The sequence below is a fragment of the Melospiza georgiana genome, chromosome 19, assembly GCF_028018845.1.
Source record: "Melospiza georgiana isolate bMelGeo1 chromosome 19, bMelGeo1.pri, whole genome shotgun sequence".
NCBI classification, from domain to species: Eukaryota; Metazoa; Chordata; class Aves; order Passeriformes; family Passerellidae; genus Melospiza; species Melospiza georgiana.
The window spans coordinates 7087570-7110258 of NC_080448.1; the positions used below are offsets into that span (position 1 = coordinate 7087570).

General features: G+C 42.5%; 1 protein-coding gene across 7 annotated transcripts in view; it reads left to right on the forward strand.

Moving 5' to 3' along the window:
• Positions 1-22689, forward strand: part of CUX1 (cut like homeobox 1) — a 274393-nt gene that overhangs the window by 103928 nt on the left and 147776 nt on the right. For all 7 annotated transcript variants that reach the window (XM_058037677.1, XM_058037671.1, XM_058037673.1 and 4 more), the window contains exons 3-4: positions 3417-3464; positions 17264-17342. In XM_058037677.1, the coding sequence (XP_057893660.1) occupies positions 3417-3464; positions 17264-17342 (127 nt within the window). The remainder of the gene's footprint in view (positions 1-3416; positions 3465-17263; positions 17343-22689) is intronic.

The window sequence follows — 22689 nt, forward strand, 5'->3', positions numbered from 1 at the left end:
CCCAGTGTCCTTGCTAACCAGCACTGCAGATTCCCCTGGGTCTGAGCTGAATATCCTTCTTCCTGTTCAATTTAGTGTAAAGAAGGTAAAATTCTGTTTGAAGTTCAGTGTAATATTTTGAGACAAAGTCTGATGAGAAATTTTTCCAAACTGCCAAAAATAAATCTCCCCAGCAGAGCTGTGACTCGAGGCATATGTATTCTTGACTTCTGTCTGTTTATTTTTATTTCCCTTTGGTTGTGAGCTGTCTCAAGTTTTGATGTTGTTTTGCTGAGGAAGGAATTATAAAAGTACCCTATAAACTCTTTCCTATAAACTCTTTCCAAGGGCAAGGCAGGAAAAGAGGGGAGAAAAGAAAAACTGGTGTGAAAAAGGTGTTTATGCCTTTTGCTGTGGTGTGTGCCATTTATCCACTCACCTGCATGGGGCTGAGTTTAAAACACTGCCTCACATTGCTGCAGTTCCCTTTCCTGGCCTGTGTGCTCTGGGAAGGAAATGGCAATGGGATGCTCTGTCTCAATTGTTCAGCTGCAACAAATTTCAGTTTATTGTGAGGATTTCAAGTTGTCAAAGCATTTACCCCATTCAGGTGTGTGCTCTGATGTGTCCTGGGGTTGCCCCAAATGGATTGCAGTGGGATAAACCATTGCTTGCCAATGGAGCTGAATCACCCTGAGCTGCCTTCTCCTCCATCAGGAAATATTTTAAAAGTAGTGTTACCCCAGCCCTCCTTCAGGAAATATTTTAAAATCAGTTTTACCCCCAGCACAAGCTGCTGTCTGAATCAAGCACATGCTTTCACATAATGGCATGAATTTTGCTTGGTAACCTTCTGATTGCTGGGATTAATGTTTAGCATCCTGAATTTGCTAAATCAATTCACTTGAAAAGTTTTCTCCCTTTTTCTTTCTGTTTTTCTGGTTTTGGGATGCTCCTTCTATTCCTCTCCACCCTGCTTCTCTCCCTCTCTGCTGCTACAAACAGCCAACAACATCCCTCATTATTCAAGATGAATGTGAAGGTGAAGTCCTGACATAGTTTATATCCTGAAATAAAAAGTGCTGCAAATCCTGTCTTTGAGAAGTCAGGATGTGCCAGAGGAGGCAGTTAAACAGCAGGATCTTGGCTAGAGCTTGCCATGGCCACAGGAGCAAGGATGGCATTCTCCTGCCTCTGGATCTGGGATTACATCTCCTCTATTTCTGCCTTCACTTCTGAAATCACTTTTCTGGCTAGTGCCAAACAAGTCAGTAAATTCAGAGGCAATATCAGGGACAAAAGCCCTAAAGCCAGTGATTTTCAACCAGCTGAGATTTTTATTTCAAGAAAAGTTGCTTTGCTTGGATGGTATAATTTTTCCTGATTTTATAAAGGGTGCCAGTATCCAGGCTGTAAATCTAATTCTGTTTGTAATTTCATTGGGCACTAAAACTGCCTCTGCCAGATTTTGGCCTTGAATGTGGGCATTTATTTTGCCATCAGTGGTTATTGTTACTTTTTTTCAATGTCAGCATCATCAGGTTACAAAGAAAACATGTTCCAAAACGTGCACAGCCCTCAGGTCTCCCTGGGAAGGCAGGGAGTGGGGAAAAGCTGCTCAACCTGCCAGTTTGCTTTGGTAGAAATGTAATTTGTGGATGTTTCTGATCCACAAGGACAGTGTCCAACCTTTCTGTGTCCCAAAACAGGCAGCAGGATTTATCAGGACACATTGGGGTGACTTGGCTTGGCCTAAGAACAGAAGCACAGTTTGGTTCAGTCCAAAGAGGCAGCTCAGAAAGCTGCAATATTATCCTTGACTTGATGGGGATTAAGCTGTATTTTAGTGCAATAACCATGTCACAAGTGAAATTTGACTGATCATTTGTCTTTGATAGCTTCATTTGCCTTGGGCCCCCTAAGCCATTTCTCAGGGAGTGGGAGAACTCCTGATACTCCAACTCTCTGCATGACTTGTCATTTAAATGACAAAAATCACTTCTCTCAAAAGCCTACTTTTCCTTCAGGAAAATCAGATTAAACCCAAGGCTGAGAGTGTTTTGGTGAGTGGTTTAACATCCAATATGTTGCATGACTGTAGATGTGTAAGTAAATGTGTTGGAAAAGAGAATTTCCCAACTTTTTAAGGTCACCTTCCTTTCTGAAAACCTTGAGGCCTCAACAGACCCTTTTGTACATAGAGAAAATGCTTCAAAGGTGTCTTTGTGATCCCTTGCATGAGGTTCAGGCAGCTCAGGGACTTTGGCCTGTGTGCAGGAAGGAAGATTTCATGGTGACTGTTCCAGTTGTGGGCAATATTACCAGAGCATTGGAGGGGTTGTCCACAGTGTGACCAAATCTCACCTGACCTTAAAAATGGTTCTTTAGCACTCATTTAACACAGTTCTGCTCAGCTGAGCCTTGGAAATCTCCAGCAATGGGAAATTCCTTCCCCCTTTCTTTGCACCAGCATTAGTGCTGCCCTCCCAGGTGATGCAGCTTCAGGTTATTGCTTTAATCCTCTTCCAGATTCATTTCCAGCTGGAAGTGCACCATGGAGTGGCTGCTTGTGCCTTGTCAGTGGCAAAAGCAGGAATCAGCATCTTGGCTGTGCATGACTAATAATGGCCTCTGCAAAGTTACTGGATTTTATTCTTCAGGCACACACATAATAAGAATTACTGAATTTGTAAGTGAATTAGACCCAAACCAGCTTAGAGGTGAAGCCATAGAAAATTTTATGTACAATAAATTTACCTTTTTTGTCCTAAATGATCTCTGTTGCTAAGTAAAAACATGCTATAAACCTTTAGAGTGATTTTGTGGGCAGTATTTTAATGAATTTTGTAGCACTGAGTGTGTTGTAATTTGGAAGAAGAAATTTTTAGTTATACAGAAACCAACAAATAATACTTGTCATCTTCAATGAGCTCCAGTTCTCTGATGACTAAAGCCAGAGCACTCTTGGGAAAATAATAAATAAACCAGAGATTTTTCAAAATGGCAACATTTGTAGTTGAAATGATGGTCCAGAATCATCTTCCTTTGAGCCTGGCTTCCATTTGTGGGAATTTCCTTGGCATAAATTCAGAGGTGTTGCTGCTGTGGAGGTAGATAGAGACATTTACTGCTAATCTGATTAATGTTTCAGCTGAATTAGGGGACTGAAGGCATTCAGACCCCTAATTGTGAAGTGCTTAGCCAGCCCCACACAGTTTGGATAATTATTACCATTTGCAGCACATGCAGGTGTGTGTCAGACCTGAAATTCACACCTGCTCAAAGTGAACTCCAGGTATAATTCTATTTTCATCAAATCTCCCACAAAACACAGAATTGAAGTAACACTTGAGAACTGAAAATAACATCAGGAAAAACACAATGCTGGCTTGTCCTTTGCAGTGTTTCTGATGGCATTTCCTGCTTGTGTCTTCCAGGACCTGCGCAAACAGGTAGCTCCATTGCTGAAGAGTTTCCAGGGAGAGGTAAGAGCTGCTTCTGCTTCTTATCATGTCTTCAGTGCTGCTTCACACGAGCCTGGTGTGGCCACAGAGCCCTCAGGGCTCAGCCCTTTGCATTCTGTGTGTGCAGGGAATGGCAGCACCTGAAGGAGCCTGAAGATGGAGAGGGAGGTTTTACAAGAGCACAAAGTGGCAGGACAAGGGGGAATGGCTTTAAATTGACTGAGAATAGGTTTAGATTGGATATTGGGAAGAAATTCTTTCCTGTGAGGGTGGGGAGGCCCTGGCACAGGTTGTCCAGACAAGCTGTGGCTACCTCATCCCTGAGAGTGTTTAAAACCAGGTTGGATGGCGCTCTGAGCTATAGGGGGATAGAATACAAGAAAATAAAGATGGTGTAGAAACTTAAGGAGTTGCAGCTGGGTTAATTATCAAATATTAGGAGCAGGCTTGGCTTGAACAGGCTACAGCTGTGACCAATGAGAAGAAGATGCTATAAAAGAGTGGGGTGTCTGGGTGAGAATGGAATTGGAGTCAGTTGGCTGTTTGGTGAAGAAGAAAGAGTCAGTACTCTGAGGAGATGTCCATGAGAAACACCAAGAAGGTAGGAGATTTTTCTGATATGGACAACAGTATGGAACCCCTGCCATGGTGTGACAACACTGAGCAACCTGGGATAGAGGAAAATGTCCCTTCCTATGGCAGTGGTGTGGAACAAGATGATCCTTAAGGTCCCCTGCAACCCAGGTCCTTCTGTGATTCAGGGTTTGTGCTGGATAATCTAAACTGGTGATTTTGCTCTGAGTCCCCTGAGCCTCTGTCACTGTGGCCCAGCCAGCTCACTGGGCCTCACTGACCCTCCAGCTTGAGCTGTTAATGAATGCAGTGCAGTGCCCTCATAAAGCACCAAAGTACTGCAAATTGTTCTCCTTGCAAAGCATTTCAGCTGTAAAACATTGTATTGCAGAGGGCTGAGGGAAACCCTTGGGTTGGCAGGGGTTTGTGTGAGAGGCTGCAGAGGCTCCAGCCCCACTGGCGGCTCCCGCTTGGGTTTCTCCTCACAGCACACACCAGCAGAGAGCTCAGGAGTTTAAAAGCCAACTGTTGTTATTCTGAAGGGTTTCTACAGGCAAAGGCAGCTGGGCCAATTAGAGTTTTCCATTTTTGCTGTGGCCAGATGGGAGCCGTGGTTGTGCTGCTCAGACAGCATCAGGGAGGGAGGATGGAAATTAAATTTGTCCTTGTAAAGCTCTGTGCCTGCCTGAGGTGCTGGATGGAGGTTTGAGCTCACACTGGTGCACATTACACAGCTCTGCCCCTCAAGAATTGTGTTCCAGCACTTCCTCAGCCCATGAGCTGTTCACTGAGTTTAGACTGTGGCAGTTCCATCAGCACAGGGAAGTTCAGAGCATGTTTGCAGGGTAGGGATTTAGGTGCACAACTCCCCTTAGTGAGGCTTGCAATCCTGATCACCTCTACATCCTGCTAAATCTGTGTCCCAACCAGGAATAATCCCTCATTTCAAAGCAACATGGTACTTTTTGTTTTACAACCTGATTTCCCAAGTATTGCTAGAAATAAATAAATAAACAGGATAACTTTGTCCTTGATACATCCAACAGTCATTTGTGAGAACAAAGAATGACTTGTGTGAGTCCGTTTGCCAATGGAAATTTACACTTTAAAATTGCTCTGAGTGCATTGCAGTGCTCTCAGAACCTTTTCACTTCAGTTTCGAGCTTGCAATGCACTGACTGAAAAGTGCATGTGTGCTTTCAGCACTGTTCTTTAATGAAGGGAATGTCTGAGGATCAAGTAAAAAGCATAAATTTAAATTTGGCTACAGTGAAGGGAGATTCTTCCATTAGATCTTCCCTGGTGGAGACAGCTCCCTGTTACCTTGGCATGGCTCACACACACTCCTCTCCTGTAGTTTTGCCTCTCTGATATAAAAGTGAAGTTTATTTTGGTATAAATTCAACCTCACCAGAGTAAAATTTGTTGTTGTAATCCCCTGTTACGTAAATGAAGCAGAAATACATGAAAAGATTGTGCTGCTGAATCTCTGAGCTGGTGATTCCAGTCTCCCTAATCGAGACAGGGTTTCAGAAACCTAAAAAACCTGAACTAATCATGATTGACTACATAAATGCACCACATTAAACTGTGAATTATGGTATTTGATTATAGATGTAATTACTGTATCTTGTTTTGGAGACAAATCAAAATACCAAGGAGATGAGCCTGTTTTGTTGAGTTACATTTGATTGTTCAGGATATAGATCTGGTTTCTGGTTGTTGTTAAGGCTGACTATCTAAAACATCAGGAGATAACTGGTCTGGGTATCTCAAAAACAAGTTTTGTTGAGCAAATAGGCTTCTCTCCATTTCAAATCCATAGGAGATACCTCAATTCCTGTTCCTTGAGAGGCTCAGGGAGCAGCACTGCTGGGAACAGCCACTGACCTCAGCAGCCCCCTGGGATTGCCTGGCAATAATTTATTACCTGGCAGGTGATATTTAATGTCCTGGGAGGAGCTGGCAGAGGGACCTTTTGGTCACACAATACCTGTGGGATGGGATGTGAGCAGGGAGGAGGAATAGGGCAAGAGGTTCCCCAATTTTACTACACACACATCAGTTTTCAGCCCCAGATTTGTCTCTGGAAGTGTCCAAGGCCAGGCTGGATGGGATTGTCAGTAACCTGCTCTAGTGGAAGGTGCACATGGGAGCTGGAACAGGATGGGCTTTAAGGTCCCTTCCAAACCAAATCTTTCAGTGATTTTGGTTTTTTTTTTTTTTAAATAAGATCAACACCAGTGAATAAATAAAACAGAGGTCAGTGAAGTGGTGGGAGTAAATGTTTTTTAGGGTCCTTTCTGCTGGAGAACCAATGTCCTGGACCTGGAGTCGGGAATGCTGTAGGAGCAGCCTCCACAGGCATGGTGGGTGGGAATGTGGAGCTTTGGGGCACCACCAGCTGCTCCCTCAGGACTGAGGATAAAGGTTCTTGCCTGATGCAAATTCTCCATTTCCCTGTGGGAGAGTCTCCACCACATTTTTGCCTCTGACTCCTCTCTCCACCCCCACTGCTGCTGCTGCCTCATCCTTTGCCCAAACTCTGCTTTTAGACAGAATTAGGAGCTTTTGGCATGGAATAACAAGCTGGACTCCACATCAGAAGGGAAATGGGCTTTTGCCAATCCCATGTGGGCTGAACTGTCCACAGGGCTCCAGGGAGGGCCAGCAGCTCAGGTAAGCCCAGGTGTTTAAGCAGCTTTACATGGGTATTGCTGTGTTCCTGCTCCCCACCCCTGCCTTTCCTCAGCACTTTTTCTGTTATGAGCCCACATTCAGCACAAAGTTGGGGTTTTTTCCCCCTCTTTTTGCTGGCCTAGTTTCCCACCAGGTGGGTTCAGAGCAGCAGCTCAGTGCAGGGCAGAGGCCAGGAGAGCAAAGCCAGGGGCAGGAGCAGCACAAATGTGTCAGCTCAGGTTGACTTAAACTGTCCTTGAACTGTGCCTGGGTGAGCCTGACGTGACTTGGAGAGAGGGGAAGTTAAGCTCAGGTATTTATGTCCCCTCCCAAACACGATTTATGGGAGCTGCTGGTAAACCTGGGGCCAGTTGGCTTTTTTAAACAAACCCACAGGTCACTTTAGCCAATTTTTCTCTTCAGTTTGAGCATGGAATGTTGATACTTCCCCCCTAGTATTTTCCCTTTATATCATATGAATTTATAAATACTGGACAAAGCAGAACATTCTGTATTCCTTGGTTATTTATCTCATCCATTCAGATATCAACTGTTCCAGTTATCAAATATCCAGTTTCCATTAGTACTTGGAAATAACTTTTTTTGTATAGATCTCAGTGCGTTAAGTAACTGGATTTTTTATGATAAGAGTTAAAGTAAAAGCACTATGAAATGGAATTTAGCATACTACAAATTTTCAAATGCATTCCTAGTTCAGCATGAGCCCCTATTAATTCATCACTGGAGAATAGTTTTATTATAGTACTTTTTCCTTATTTAGGATCTTAATGGAAATTTGAAGGCAGTTTTCTAATTTAACAGAATGTTGTGTCTGCTTCAGAGCTGATGGTACTGTTCTTCTGAAATCTGTGGGTAACTTCTCTGCCTTCCCTGGAAGATTTAAGGTCTGGTGGTGTAAATATGCTATTGTGAGCAAGACAGTTAAAAGTCATTAATTTCAGAAGTGTAAAATTCCTGTCATTTTGATCTTAAATCTCTGTCTGGCTTTTCCTTTTCCTTGCCATTAACTTGAGGATGCAACTTATTAATGGTTCCCTCTCCCTGTGCTGGGCTAAATACAGGACAGAATCAGGAAAGGTTAAAGAGCTTCACCATGCAATCATGACATGATTATTATATATAATTAGCAAGGCATCCCTGCCATCAGCTGTCTGAATAAGCTGTGTTTTGGGTAGGTCACTGTGCTTTACCATGGGTACATCAGTGGATGGATATTTGTACATGAAATCTGAAAAAAAATTAAAAAAGAAAGGATGTTCTTGGGCTATGTTAATTTACAGAACTGAAGTTGTGGTATGGAAGTCTAATGTTGGAATCTGTATTTGTGAAGTCATCAGACAGATATTTTAAGGCTGGGAAAGGATTTCCTGAGGTCATTAGCATTCTTTTCATGTGGCATAAGAGCACTGTCCAACAGTAATGCAGTAATCCCTCATTTGGAGAACCCTCTAAGGCACAGACTCCAAAACAACGTGCTGGACTTGATGTCTGTGAAAGCCATTTCTCATATTCTTCTCCCAGAGCAAGTACTTTTAAGGGTATTGCCATTCTGATGAGACCACTCTGGCTCCCCACTCAGCTGAATTGCTCTTTAAACTATTAATTTGGTCAGTCAGTAATTTAATAATTTTCCATACGCAGACAACAGAAGCTGAAAATCAGTTTGATGTGCTGGAACTACTAATCATGTCTTTGAAGGAGTACTCTAATAATGTGTGTGCCTAAACCACTTCAGACTTACGTTCCTTCTGCATTTTGAGAGATTATTCCTGAGCTGATACTCATATTTTTTCTATTTTACCCCCTTTAATTTCCTTATGTTAAATTTCCAAACCTAATTAATACAATTTCTTTCCTGTACATTCACTCCATGATGGCTCAATTAGAGCAGCAGTAGAACTGTGGTTCAATATTCAGGCCAACTTCATAATTGAAAACACATTTTCTTCTCAAAAGCTGCAGCTGGTTTGGTTCTGCTCATGCAGAAAAGGATATAACCTTGCATAACATAGGAAATGAACGGTTGAGAGAGAAGCCAAATTCAATTTCAGTCAGATATTTTGAGGATAAGTCCATGATCTATGGAAGCAAGGGAATGAAAAGTGTGTGTATGTGGAAAGCAGCGTGTTCAGCACTCTATTAATCACGGCCAGCCTGGGTGCTGTTGTGTGCCTTGCGTTAGCACTGATGCTCGTAGGGAGGCTGGAGAGCAGCCAAGCACTCCAGAAGTTAACCTCTTAAAGACCCTGAGCTGCTTTCTGTTGAATAAATGTAATTTTGTGGTCAGAAATAAATGCTTGTGATGTAGCAGGAGCTTTGAAAACAACAGCGTGGCAAAGCTATTACAAATTACTCTGTGTTGGGGAAGTCAACAGCATACATCAAAATCCAGCGCTCGTGTTTGGGCCCACAGCCTCCCTGCTTTCCAATGGAAGTATCATCAAACCCTTCTATTTACCAAAAGTGAATGTTTTTGGCGGTTAATTCTCTTTTAAAGTCCACTTTTCATCTCAGTTTCGTTCCCCAAAGCAGGGAGAGGTCGTGACCCGCTCTTGGGGTAACAGCAGCTCCACAGTGCTTTCATTTCTTTGTTTACAGAAGTGTGTAAATGATTATTTATTTATTTTTGGCTGCCTTGATTGCAGTTTAAACAACATCTTTCCTGAGGAAGGTGATTTAAATATACTCCAGCATCTCCCAGGCAGATGAGCTCTCCCTGCTGAGCACATGGGGTGGCTGCTGCAGGGCCAAAACATCCCCAAGGAGAGACAATGACCTGCAGGGGAGGGACAGAACTGCAGAGACTCTCAAATACAGAGCCTCTCTTATTATAGCAATAATATCCTTTTCCTTTATATCAATATTATATCAATAATCCCCTTTTCCTTGCTGGGACAACTCTGAGATGTGGGGATAACAAAGTCCCCAACCTTACAAATCCCACCAGAGGCAGCGACAGGCACCGTGCTCCTTCCCAAAGTTCTTGCAGGTTCCTCCAGGCAAGTTGTACCAAGACAGCAGAGACTACCAGAGTAACTTTGGGGAGGATCAGCCCAAATCTTCTCTTATTTTTACATAATTGACAAAGTGCTGAAATTCCTGTTGGCAGCTGGTGGGCTGTCTGTGCCGCTGCCACGCGCTCGGGGGCAACGGGAACAGTGGTGGGAAATTCAGTTTATTCAGGATTCCGACAGGCAGCACTGGTGCAGCTCACAGGGTCAGGAGTGTCTTCTCATCCTCAGGAGGAAAAAAAAGAAAGCTTGAAGTGTGCTGGAAGGAATGGGGATGGGAGGGCTGGGCTGGGCGAGGTATTCTGCTGAGTCCCTGTTTCTCCAAATACAGAATTATCTCTATTTATTACAGAATTACCTCTGTTTATTACAGATTTTTATCACTATTTTATTTTTATTACTGTGAGGGTCTATACAAGCTGGTGTCTAGTCTTGCTTTGTCAGAAAAGAGAAGCAAGAGGGCGATTTCAGTACTAAACACCAGGAAAAGGGTGCATCTTGGTATTTATTGCACAAAGGTGGTTAATGAGCTCCTTCTTGCACGGATTCCTCTGACCTAATTTTTAAAAAAAATACCTAAACAGAAGTTTGGATCATCCATGAGGGAGAGGAGTGATTGTGGGTTCCAGGTCACCTGCATGGGCAGGTGAGGGCACCACTCACTCACATTTAGCTCCTGCTGCTGGGAACCTGGGGGTGATGTGGGGTGGCCCAGGCTGCTCTGTCCTGGCTTTCTCCCCTTCCTCCCTGCCCCATTTCCCAAACATGGCTGGGCTGGCATGGCCAGAGTTGTTCTCCATCCTTGCACTCTCACAGAACCTCGAGGATGAGAACTGGCAAGCTCTGACATCTCCCTCTTTGGTGACAGAACAAATGATTTATTGATTTATTCACTAGAAAGATCTCCCTTCAGTTTTGGGGGAAGGATGTGTCCCCTGTTCAGAGGTCACCTCTTAGTTTTACCTTTTTGGCATTAAGAAAATTCACGAGTGGCCTGTGCTGACTTAAGGAGAGAGGCTGGGATGCAAAACATAGAATTACAAAGGTAAATAATTATTCATTGTGCAGCCAAATTGGGACATCCCATATCTGGTTTCACACAAGATTTTTGCACCCCTTAAAATTCAGGTACAACACAATTTGACTAATCACTAGCACCCACATTTACTAATTGGAGTAAAATATTGCAAATCAACCCGATTTCCACAGAAGCAGGATCCAGGCATCCCTGGTTGCTGGAGTTACTGGTTTGTGACACCAGAAAACACTGTGAGGGTTTGAATAAAGTGTCAGAGGTGCTGAGAGGTTGGTAGTGGCTTGGTGTTCAGGAGTATCCTTTATCCTTCCATGAGCAAAGTCCTTATGTCCAGGACCAGGCTGTCCTTTGATTTGAGCATGAAAAACACCAAAGCCTCCAGGAAAACTGTAACATGTCATTACATCAGAGTGTATAAAATGAACTAATATAGACATGAAAACAAAGTTAATCCACTTCCTACTGTAAAGATTGATCAATAAAGAGATTTTTGGTGACATTTGGCACTCTGAGACCCCTTGTGCCATCCATTCCTGTCACTGGTTTTGTGCTGTTCCTGCTGATGTGTGCAGAGATGAGGGACCCATGCCATGGGGTGTCCTTGCCCCAGCTCTGGTCCCACCTCCTCCCTCGTGCTGAGCCCAGCAAATGCACAGCATGAGTCAGTTCAGTTTGCCAGCACAATGGAAAATAAATTCTTCCTCTCCTTCCTTAGTTGCTCACCGAGCCACTGAGCTGAATCACACCCCAGCAGCAGGAGGAGGAGGAGGGAGCAGGGCTGCTCCCTGCCTGCCCCACGGATGGGTTGGGAGCTGGGTGAGAGCAGCAGCTGGGAAAGCTGCTCTGAAAGGCAGAGAGAGGCCAGGTGGGTTATCCAGGGCTCCAGGAGAGGTCCAGCAGGGACAGCACAGCTGCTGGTCCAAAGGCAGGGTGGCAGGCAGGATTTAATCAGAGCTGTGGCTCTGCTCTCAATATCTGCAGGCACATGTTGGGCTGGGCTGCTTTACTGGGAAGGAAGATCAAAGATTGGAAAAGCAGCAAGAAGCTATCCTGGGAGAGCATTCCTCAGGGGATGGCAGCCTCGTTTGTCTGGGAAAATCAGGATTTATCTGGGCATGAAAGGAGGAGGAGGTTTTAAGGGTTCAAGGTTGCAGCTGTTTCACAGTGGAGGGGGCAGAATTGAAAAGTTGAGGTGTTTGAGTCCTTCCTAAAGCTCTCTGCTTAACTTGAGGTTAAACCAACAAGTTGGTGAGGCAGGCATGCCCTTCCCAGGCTCCTTCCTGGTACCTCTGTCCCAACCCAAGCAGCTTTGTTAAACAGATTGGTGTTGGATCCACTGTGAAGTCCTTAATTCTGTTAAAGAATTTATAGCCCAGCTAAAATCCACGCCATATGCCTTAAGCAACTGCACAGAAATGAATTCTTTATAATTTTGCTTCAAAACAGTTTTAATTGCAACAAAACTAAAAATAAGAATTTTTTACTTTTTCTTTTGTCAGTGGCAAAATAAACTTACAGGCACAGTGAATAAATTTTTATTAATTTGTAAATTACAGTGTTACCCATATTAATAAATAAATTTATAAAAGTATCTCTTGGTATTAAGAAAGGGAAATTAAGCCAACTGTATTTAAAGGCTTCAAAGCAAGACTGATTTATTAATATTCCTGCTATAGCCACCATTTGATTCCAAAGCAGTTATTCAAGAATACAGCATGCCTTAAAAGAGTGGTGCTTTAATGAGTTGTTCTTGTGCTTTTCCCTTTGTTTCATATGGTTCTTAATGGTGTTTTGGTAACTTGTAGTAATTGAAGACAAATGGAAAAACTTCGTGATGCAAAACAATACGACAGAAGACGTGTAAGGGAAAAGGGCTGGGTGTCTCCTTAAGGCAGCCATTTATTAAAAATCATAACAGAAAAATAACTTCTCTTTTAAATAATTTATTTTTACTTGATAAATTAGTTCCAGATTGTGTGCAGGACAGTAAAAGACATGTTAAGGTAGTTAACAAGAGGGGAACTAACATGGAGAGCTATGAGGATAAGTGGAAGAGCTGGGACTGCAGAATTCATATTTAGCACAGTTGTGTGAATATTTGTGGCACTAAGAGTAAATCACCAGTGCTTTGGTAATGCCAGACAGACACATCACTGGGAACCCTCACAAAGGAGCTGTTTTTGGGGTGCTGGATGATCCAGGTGGTGGATCCAAGAGGAGCAGCACATGTGCCAGTCTCGTGCTCAGAGATGTGTTCAAGTGCTGATACCCCTCAGTTCAGATAATTCAATATCAGTGCAGGATGTGCTGGCATCTGGCTTCCAGTCCAGATTCCTTGCAGAGAGCTTCATCCTGTTCCATCTTTAAATTCAGGAGCAGAGGTGTGCTCCTGTGCACCCTTCAGTCTGCAGCCCGTGAGGCAATACCACGTTCAGCCAGCCCAGAGCATCCCAGCCCTGCAAACCCTGCTCAGGAGATTGTGGGGCACTAAACATCAGACTGGAGTTAATGCTGAAATCTCCTCCTGCATCAAAATTGACAGATCCCAAGCCAAAGGCACAGGCTTTGCTTCTGTCCTTCTGAGCTTGGCTGGACAGAGCTGAAAGAGGCAGCATTCAGATAAACCTGAGTTCAGCACCTTCCCTGGCCTGGCTGCCAGATTTGTGGTGCTTCAGTAAATGTGGAGATAAATCCATGTAGTTCATTGCTGATATTTTGATTCCAGCCAGGTGCAGTGGGTGTGAGACTGGGACCAAGTACTCCTGAACTGGGATGTCCATGGTTTTGGGGGAGCAAGAGTCAGACAGCAAAGGGAGAGTGGGATCAGACCATGGAGATCTTCATGGCAGGTTGGAACGGGAGACACTCAATCTCCAGGGTGATTGGTACCCTGAGCATCAACTCAGGAGAGCTCTTGACCTGGAAAAACAAGGTGGACAAAGGGAGGACAGGCCTCAGCCCAGTCTGGCTGCAGCTCCTCCACGGAGCTCTGGTGGTGTTTTAGGGATGAAGAGGGAGATGAAGGCTGTGCTGAGCAGGGAGGATTCCTGGTGTCTCAGTTCTGTTATCTCACTGCAGCGCCAGTGGTATTATCAAGACAAATAGGATGCCAAAACTTAAAAGTGAACATATGTTTATGGGGGTGGTGGGGAATACAGAGGTCACTGTTGTTTCTTTCTGCTCAGAGAAGACATAATGGGGCCTGGTTTAGATAAATTAAGATTTGGAGCTAAGCTCGTGTCAAGACAACGCGAGTGTAATTATAAGTTGACTTCTTTCAGGGTCCCTGAAGTTTTTAGAGTCAAATAAAAATGTTCAGCAAGAGTTTTATAATGTAGTTCAACAGTTTTAATGTGAGCTGATTGCAGCTCAGCCTTGCTGGCTCCTGAAACAATTTTACTTTGATTTGAAAAATTTTCAGTGAACTTCCAAATATTTCCATGTCATTTCAGTGCTCTGCTTCCTCTCTCTCTGGACTTCATTTATATTTGGCGATTTTTGATGTCTTTTTCCTCCCATATTTCCTTACTTCCTTATGCACTTGGGTGTTGGCATGCCTAATTATTTTTTTTATTCCAGTTAAAGTTGTCACAGTGCTTTTTCTAAATTTTATTTTAAGATGTGAAATAGTTGCAGTGCTCATTTTTAGTAAAACTTTAAACCAGACAGGTTGATTTATTTTTTTTAAGAACTAAAACATAAAACCATATTTCTGCCTAGTGGGATTGTTTGGAATTCTGGTTTTGAATTTGAGGGTGAAAAAAGGTGTAAAATACCTGTGATTTACAAACTGCTTCCTTTGGAAAGTCTCTGATCTCCTTGCAAGATGTTGTTTCAAATCTGGTTTATATTTCCATCACTCTATAACTGGTAAGAAGCAAATAAACCATACCTTCTATAATACTTAGAGAGAATAAAAGTACAAATGCTCTTTATTAAAATGTGGAAAAACTGTAATAGGAAAACAAATCCATCCTGTTATTTCCCAGAAATGGAAGCATTTTAAGTGCTTTGCTTTTCATAAAAGGGGCAAATGAATTTTTCAAAATACAGTACAGAATCAGTGCTGTAATGCTAATTGTATTTAATAATAGTAATTTAAATTTGGCTGCTCTCTGCCTAGCAGCAGCGAGAGAAAATTGTATGTGGGAAACGTTGAAGTCCAGAAGTGTAACATATGGTGTGCTTTGGCCTTCAGAGAGTCTCTGTGCACCCATGAAACAGCTCAACTGCACAAGTGTCCCTGGTGGTGCCCCTTCCTTCTCACCCCATCCCCGAGCGGTGCCTGACACTCCCCAGCACGGATTTGCACATCCCAGGGCCTCCCTGCCTTTGGCACTTCTTTCCACAGGCTCATTGCAGCTTCTCCTCGTGTGAAAATGTTCTCTCCGAATTGCTTCTGTTCTCCTTCCCTAATGAGCATCAGTCCATCTGGGATTGCTCAAATGCAGATTATTAAGTGGGTTATTCACAACTATCAATCCCTTGCTCTGTGGCAGGTCAGATGCCCTGGGAGATTCCAGTGCCTTTCTGTGGTCTTTCTTGATAAACTCTGAAAGAGCAGCATGGCCAGCTCTTCTTGAGAATTTATATCTGCTCTCCACATCCTCCATCACTCCAACATCTGATGCTCATTTATCACTTTTCCAATACCCTTTGATAAGCTCTAAATAGGTCAGGTGTCAGTTACACCACACCTCCACCAGTCTCCATAAATTAATGCAGATCCTGGGGGGATGTAAGTGGAGTAGGAATTTGGTTTATTTCTTTAAGTACAGCCTTGCATTGTGTTGCCAGAGCTTGTCTCTTCCCAGCCTCTCCCGTATCTCCCAAGATTTCCTCGCTGCTGCTGCCAAACGCTGCCGTGTCCTTATTTCCCTCCTTGACCCCTCCTCCCCTCCAGGCCTTTTCTTGGCTTATACCTTGTGCATTGTGCTTCTGTGTGATTTCTACGATTGTCCTTTGGTTTTGTGGCCTTAATCCTGCCCGAGATGATCCCGACAAGTCCCTTTCCAGCCGTGAGCTGATCCCCACCAGCCATGCGCTGTCCCGCACTGCGCTCCCACTCCCTGCTTTATTTTATTGTCCCTTCTCCCTTCCCAAATCTTTCCCTTCTCCTCGCAGAGGCGTTTCAGGACAAAGCAAACACAAGTGGCACCAGGGCTGACCCCACAGCACCCTCCTGCTGTATCTCCCCTCCTCTTCCTCTCCTGGGTACGCGGCGCTTCCCAAGCCCTGAGCGCTGGCAAAGGCCTGGCTTGGTCACACGCTTCCCAGTGCTGCAAATCCCCCTCCTGCAGAATAAAATATCAGATACTTTCCTGAAATACAGATACAGTAAACTCTGGCCATTGTTTCTGCCTTATCTATGAATCAATAATGTAGAGAAAGAATTCAAGGACGTTTTTCAGACAGGGCCTTCCTTTTTTTAGGCCGCGGTGACGTCCGCACCTTTAAATGGTTCCATAATATTCCCTGCCTTTCAAATACACAGAAGAATTGATATCAGGCCTTTGTATCCGCAGTTCTTCAGATCCTTCCTTGCCTTTTATTAAAATATGGGAACGATAATCTCCATGCCTTTGGTTTCCTGATTTGGGTAAGCTGCCACAGAGCTGTGTCAGGCTTTCCTGTTTCCCTTTCTGTCCCTCTGCTTTGGAGTATTAATTCACTGGATCTGATCCTGAGTCACTTTGGTTGTTTATTGTCAATATGAAGCAATAGAAAATCCTCTGCTTTCCACTACAATAGGAAAATACATGTTTACAGAAAAAAATTGCTGTGGAATAGGTATTTTATTCTTGGAGCTGTTAAGCTGCCTTTCCTTGTGCAATGGAGTTTTAGATGAAAATACAGATGTAGGGGGAAAATAATAAAATGATAAAAATAAATTCTTAGATGAGTGTTGTGTGTGTTACAGAACACAAGAAGCTGGTCAGAGGAGCTCAGGAGTGCAGACTGTGCCTGAGCTGCATTAGAAAACTTCTTTGCATGTAGAAGATTCACAGTTATTTAGGGTTAAGTATCACAGGGTGCTCAACAAGTTCATTTTTCCATCTCCTCATGGGCTTATTGGAAATAATAGAAAAACCTATTTACCACAATAAAGGCAGAGTGGGACATCAGAAGTGGCCACAGTTCCGTTTGCTGTGCTAGATCTCAATAAGTGGTAAAGGAAAACAGTTGTTGAGGAGAGAATCTGCCTGGCAAGTACCAGGCTTTTTATAAAGATTTAAAGTAAAGAATCACAACAGGCAGGAGCGGTCATGAAAATATTGCTGCTTGTTATTGGGCTGAAAAATGGACTTTATATTCAGTACAAATGTAGCAGGAACAGTCTTTTAAGACTGCTTCTATAGGAGATGTACACAGGAGACCTGGGTTCACTTTTTATGTATTTACTAGTTTTACATGGAATTATTAATTTATATTTATAGTTCTGAGTGTGAGAGTTGTATTGGAACAAGTCTTAAAGCTTCTTTTCTCATCTCCCCTTTTAGATTGATGCATTGGGTAAACGAAGCAAAGAAGCAGAGGCAGCCTTCTTGAATGTTTATAAGAGATTAATTGATGTTCCAGGTAAGCTAATTATTCCCTTATTCTGAGAAATTAATGGTTCATGTTTGTGTGAATGCTACTGGGCATTTTTCCTACCTTTAATAAGGTAAATACAAGCAATGGCTTTGTTCTGGAACTGACAGACTCCTGTATTGTTTCTAATGGAGAGAACTGGAACTGTGGCACATTTCAGGACTTCTCATTGCATCTACATGTCAATGTTTCTATTAATCAATGTATATTATTATGATACTCAGTGATTCTCAGTATTTTCTTTGTTAGAGGGTTCAGACAATTTTAACAAAAAAAAGGCATCTCGAAGCTTCATCAAGAAAAAGCAATATTTGTACTTTGAAAGGATAGAGAAAACTTTTCATGCCTTCCAAGAAAAACAAAAGAAAAAGCCTTACTGAAAAGTAAATCACTACCAAATTTCAGTTCTTTCCAGTGTAAGTGTGATCATAAATTTTATTCAGAGGCCTTTATTGTATGTGTTTTCAACTTCCCTTTTGTTTGGGAAACGAATTTTCTTTGTTTGGCATTTGGTTTCAGTTCATTTCTTTTTACATTTTGAGAGTTGATTTTTTTTGTTTTCCCCAGTGGTAAATAAATAACTGGCTGAGCAGATTTTTCTTTTTGCAGCTGTACCCACAGCTGAGAGGGGGTGAGGAGCCCAAGTCTCCACTGCCACATCTTGGCCTGACTGAGCTGTTGGCACATGACTCTCTGTGTCATTTTATAGTTTTATAAAACATTAACATTGTATATATATAATATTCAAAATACCTCAAGAGGGATTTTGAGGTGTAATTAATACTTTTAAATACTTTTAAGGCTTCATAGTACCCTGGCTTTTACTGGTTTTACCATTTAAGGAGGGCATTTCATGCATGCTTCAAATAAAAATTAAATGTTTAATGTTTTAGTTTAATGATTAACTGGTTGAAAGGTCAGTGTTTTCAGATGCTCAGCGTGAGCTAACAAATGTGGTTTTTTATGCTCTCCCATTCATAGGTGAGCAGTGCCCAGTGTAGGGATGCAGGGACTCACCACACTCTTCCTGGGCCACAACTGCCTTGGAAATGTTGTTTTTAGGCTAGTCAGCTGTGGTCTGTGAGTTTTCCTTCACTTATTTCCAGCTCAGACTCTCAGTAACATTCTGCTGAGCACAGAACAGCTCCCTTTGCCCACCTCATGCCATGGGAGGAGTGGATAACTCAGAGAGGGTCCCAGCCATCACAGGCAGTGTGGGCCTGGGATGGGCACCCAGAGCTCTGGCTTGGAAAGAAACACCTCCATGGAAACATTGCCAACTATCTGCAGGCTGGGAGTCCAGCATGAGCGCTGGGGAGAAGCACTGCAGCTCCTGCATCTCCACACTAACACTCCCTGCAGCTTCCTGCCATAATTTGGTAGGAAGCTGAGTAGGTTTGAGTTGGAACAGTCTGGCTTTTTTCAGGACTGAGAAGTGGTGTCAAACAAGAGCTGTGTGGGATCCTTGGTGTGCTCTTGTGCAGAGGCTTCTTGCTGAAGCCTGGCACATCACAGGTGCTGGGATCTGATCAGACCGAGCCTTGAGGAGAAGGTAGGATTTATATCCCACCCACCAGGATTTGGATGAAATGGTGAGGGACTTTGTCAGGATTTCTTTGTAGGAGAAAGAATTTTCTCTTTTCTTTTATTTGCAAAATTTACAGCCCTGCTCCCACACCCCACAGTCTCTGTCCTGCCCCGCCGTCCCCTGCGCGTGCCTTATGTCACCTGTCACAGAAATATTTCTTTGATATTCCTAAAATACATAAAATCATCAGCCTGGCTGAGTTGGGAGTGCAGTGGAGTCTGTGGGGTGAGATATATCTCCAGGTTTTATGCCCATGCTCTTACCTGGAGGTCTGGGGTAGAAGTAAATTCCAGGTTTTTCAGGAGAAGTCCAGTCAGTCTCCTGTAGCTGCGTGCACGTAACAAATACTCACAGTTTACAACACACGCTGCAAGGAGAAGGAGAGCAGCCATTAGGAATGTATGGCACTGCTCTTTGTCACTCTGCTTCATTGTGTTGCTCTTTTTTTTTTTATTCCTTCTCATCCTGTGTAGTCTGCTAGGTTGGGCAGTATCCATGGAGGGCTGGGCAGTGTCCATGGAGGGTTGGGTGGGTATCCATGGAGAGCTCTCCTTTATAAACAGCCATCACTACTCATTTATCACGTGTGCTGCTTTGCCTCCGTGTGGCTTTACATATCTTTTGACCTGTTCATTTGGTATTTCAAATATTTAGGTACACTTTTAGCTCCCCAATGCTGCTGTGTTTTCTTTTTGGTGTGAGAAGGGAGGATGATGTTTGGGGGAAGCTATGCCTGGAATGCTGCAGAGTGGTTATTTAGCATTAAGCATCGCTGTTACATGACAAGGGTGCAATTTTATCAGACTTTCAATATCCTTTATAGGACCATATAATAATTGCAGCTGAAGTCTAATTCCCAGCAGCCAATTTTATGGTTCTTGAGGAAAGCGTGTATTTCTCTCCTCAGTAATAATGTGCACACTTTATATAATTAAAAAGGGCTTCTATTTTAATTTTACTATAAAATGATCTGTATTGAAACTCCAGCTACAGTGCTTTATGGATTCAGCAAAGTTTAATCATTTTCTTTCCTGACCTGACCAGAGTTTTCACTCAGGCTCACCAGTAAGGAATTTGTGGGAAGAGTGGTATCTTACTTGTAAATTTTCCTATGTACATCAGGGGGTTTCTCTTTAAAAGATAAAACAGACCTTTTATATATCTCTCTCCAGCTTTATGATGCTGTTAAAATAGCATTATCATTGCTTTGTGCTGTGAAATTTATCCTTCTTAAAGGAAAGCACATGTCAAGGAAAACATTTTGGTTTATGTACATTTATACAGCTCAGATCATTCTGTCTTGCTCGAGACTGAACATTTTTAATTAATGGAATTAATTTTCTCATTTAATTGCCTTATTTTCAGTATGCAGTACAGAGCAAGGGAAAAGCGAATCCTGCCACATGAATTGCACTAATCAACAAGGTTGTCACAACTTACCTTTAAAAATAATGTGAATATATTTATTTTGAAGTAAAGGGAGGTTGAGTCTGTGTTTTGAGGAAACCTTCTTCCATCTGTTCAGGATTCCTTTGTCTCCAGTTTTATAAAATAAATGTATTATGTTAACACCCTTGGCTTTTAGGGTCTTAATCTTGCAAGCACTTAAAGTGAAATTGGAGCCTTGTTGTGTGTTTGGAGGAGCGGTGTTGCCTTGCAGAAACAGTATATTCAAAATTATTTTTTTTTTTTTCTCTCCTAAATCTTTAAAGGAAAAATAGTAAGCATTAAAAACGCTAAATATTTTTATTTCAAAAAGGAACTGTGATCACTACTTTATTTTTTTTAAACTTGGGTGTAATTTTCAAGTAAAAGTTCAAACGTGGAGACCAAGGGAATGCCAGGTGTCAGTGTCTGGATAAATTGGTTAATAGAGTGTTCTTTCTGCAAGGGATCACTGCAGTTACAGCCCAGTGCCACGCTGCATTTGCTCAGTATTTTGTCTCAGTATTGCTCCGGTGTAGGCAAAGAAACAATTCTGCCTTTAAACACAAATCTGCTCTCTGGATGTGGCACAACTAAACCCAGTTGGGTTCAGTCTGGAGAACAGGAAAACACAGAGTTTTTTCAGCACATGGACATTTGAGAGTGAGGGAAGGTTAATGCAAACTGTTTGTTCTTGGTTTGGAGGGGCTGTGCTGCCTTCCAGGGCTCAGCCAGAAATGGGTTTCGTTTCTCCTTAATGGGAATGAGAAAATTGGTCAGGAAACCAAACGACTCAGGGGGTGTAAAAGGGGATGTGAGTGTGGTTTTATTGGAGACTCTTCCCAGGTCTGTGTGTGATCAGATTGGGTGCTAAATAATGTGTGTGCTGTGGGTTTAGCTCAGAGGACCTGCTATCGAAGGGAAATATAACAAAAAACAGAGAAGGTAAAAATAAGATTTTTTTTTTTTAATGTGCCCTGTCAAAACAATCAAAAGCAATAACAGTGAAAGATGGCTGAAGTGGAAATTTTATCTTTCCCTTGCTCCTTGCCATCATAAATTGCACACCCAGCCGTAGGGGCTGTGCCTCACAAAGGAGCAGGCTCCTTCCAAAGGAGTTTTCCACTCACCTCTCACTACATTTGTATTTTAGTCCACACACAGCCCCAGTTCAGCCTTGCAAATTCCAACTGCCCTGCATAGGGCGTTCTTTTTCCAAGGAATGCTTTACCTGAGAAAGCACAAAGTTCTTTTTGAATAAATGATCAGTAAAGCACTAAAAAAGTGCAAGGGAATTACTTCTAAAGGCAGAAAAGAAATTTATTTGCAGTGCTTGCAAATAATCAGACATTTATCAGTCTTTGCCTTTTGATTATTTATAACTCACAACCCTCTTCAGACTTGCTCTGCTGTTTGGGCTGTGAGAAAATTTCATTTAAAGCCTATTTGATCAATGTCCTGGGGTTAAAGGTGATGCAAGAGAAAAACAGGTTTGATTTTGGATTTCGTTGGGGTTTTTTTTCCCCCCAGAAAAATTATCTGCTGCTTATGTTGGAGGTAATAAATGTGTATGAAGTTGTTGTGTTTATGTACATCCTGTGACATTTTTGGATTTTTTGGGAAAGTGTAATTTTAAGCAGAAAGGTTAATGGTAAGAAAGTCTGTGTAATAAAGACTTTTACAGACCCAGATGACTCATGATGTGCTAAAATTTCAACCTGGGTACCCCCCTGCCTTTTCTGCCTGTAGGAGAGCTGGGTGAATGTAAATTTAGGGGACAATTAAGAGAGTTGAGGGAAAAGAGGTTCACTCTGAAGGACCTTTAAGCACATCCTAAAGTAGAATAGAAAAAAATAGTTTGAAAAAGTTAATACTTAGACTACTCTTGTCTGAGATAATGGTTAATTGGTTGGCAAAACTGTCTAAAGAGCAAGATCAGGTCATAGTAAACCCTGAGTTTGTGCTACATCGAGGCTGAACAGCACAGACCATTTTTGAGAAAGGTTTGGTATCATTGCCGTGTGAAAAATTTTAGGCAGTTCCTCATTTGTTAATAATACATGTCATAACTGTCACCTCTTTCCTAATAAAATATGTTAGAATAAAACAAAGGACAGACCCATAAAATGAACAAGTTTATGGTTTTGCTGCCCAAGACTGTACAAGGGAAATGCATATTCATAATGTGCCTTTTCTCAGCCTTAGAGGGAAAGGAAAACAATATTACAGTGAGTACTCTCAGGGGGAAAGGAAGCAAAATGAACTTGCTCACAGACACAGAAGTGGCTCAGACACCCCTCAAACTCAGCAGTCGGGTGTCTT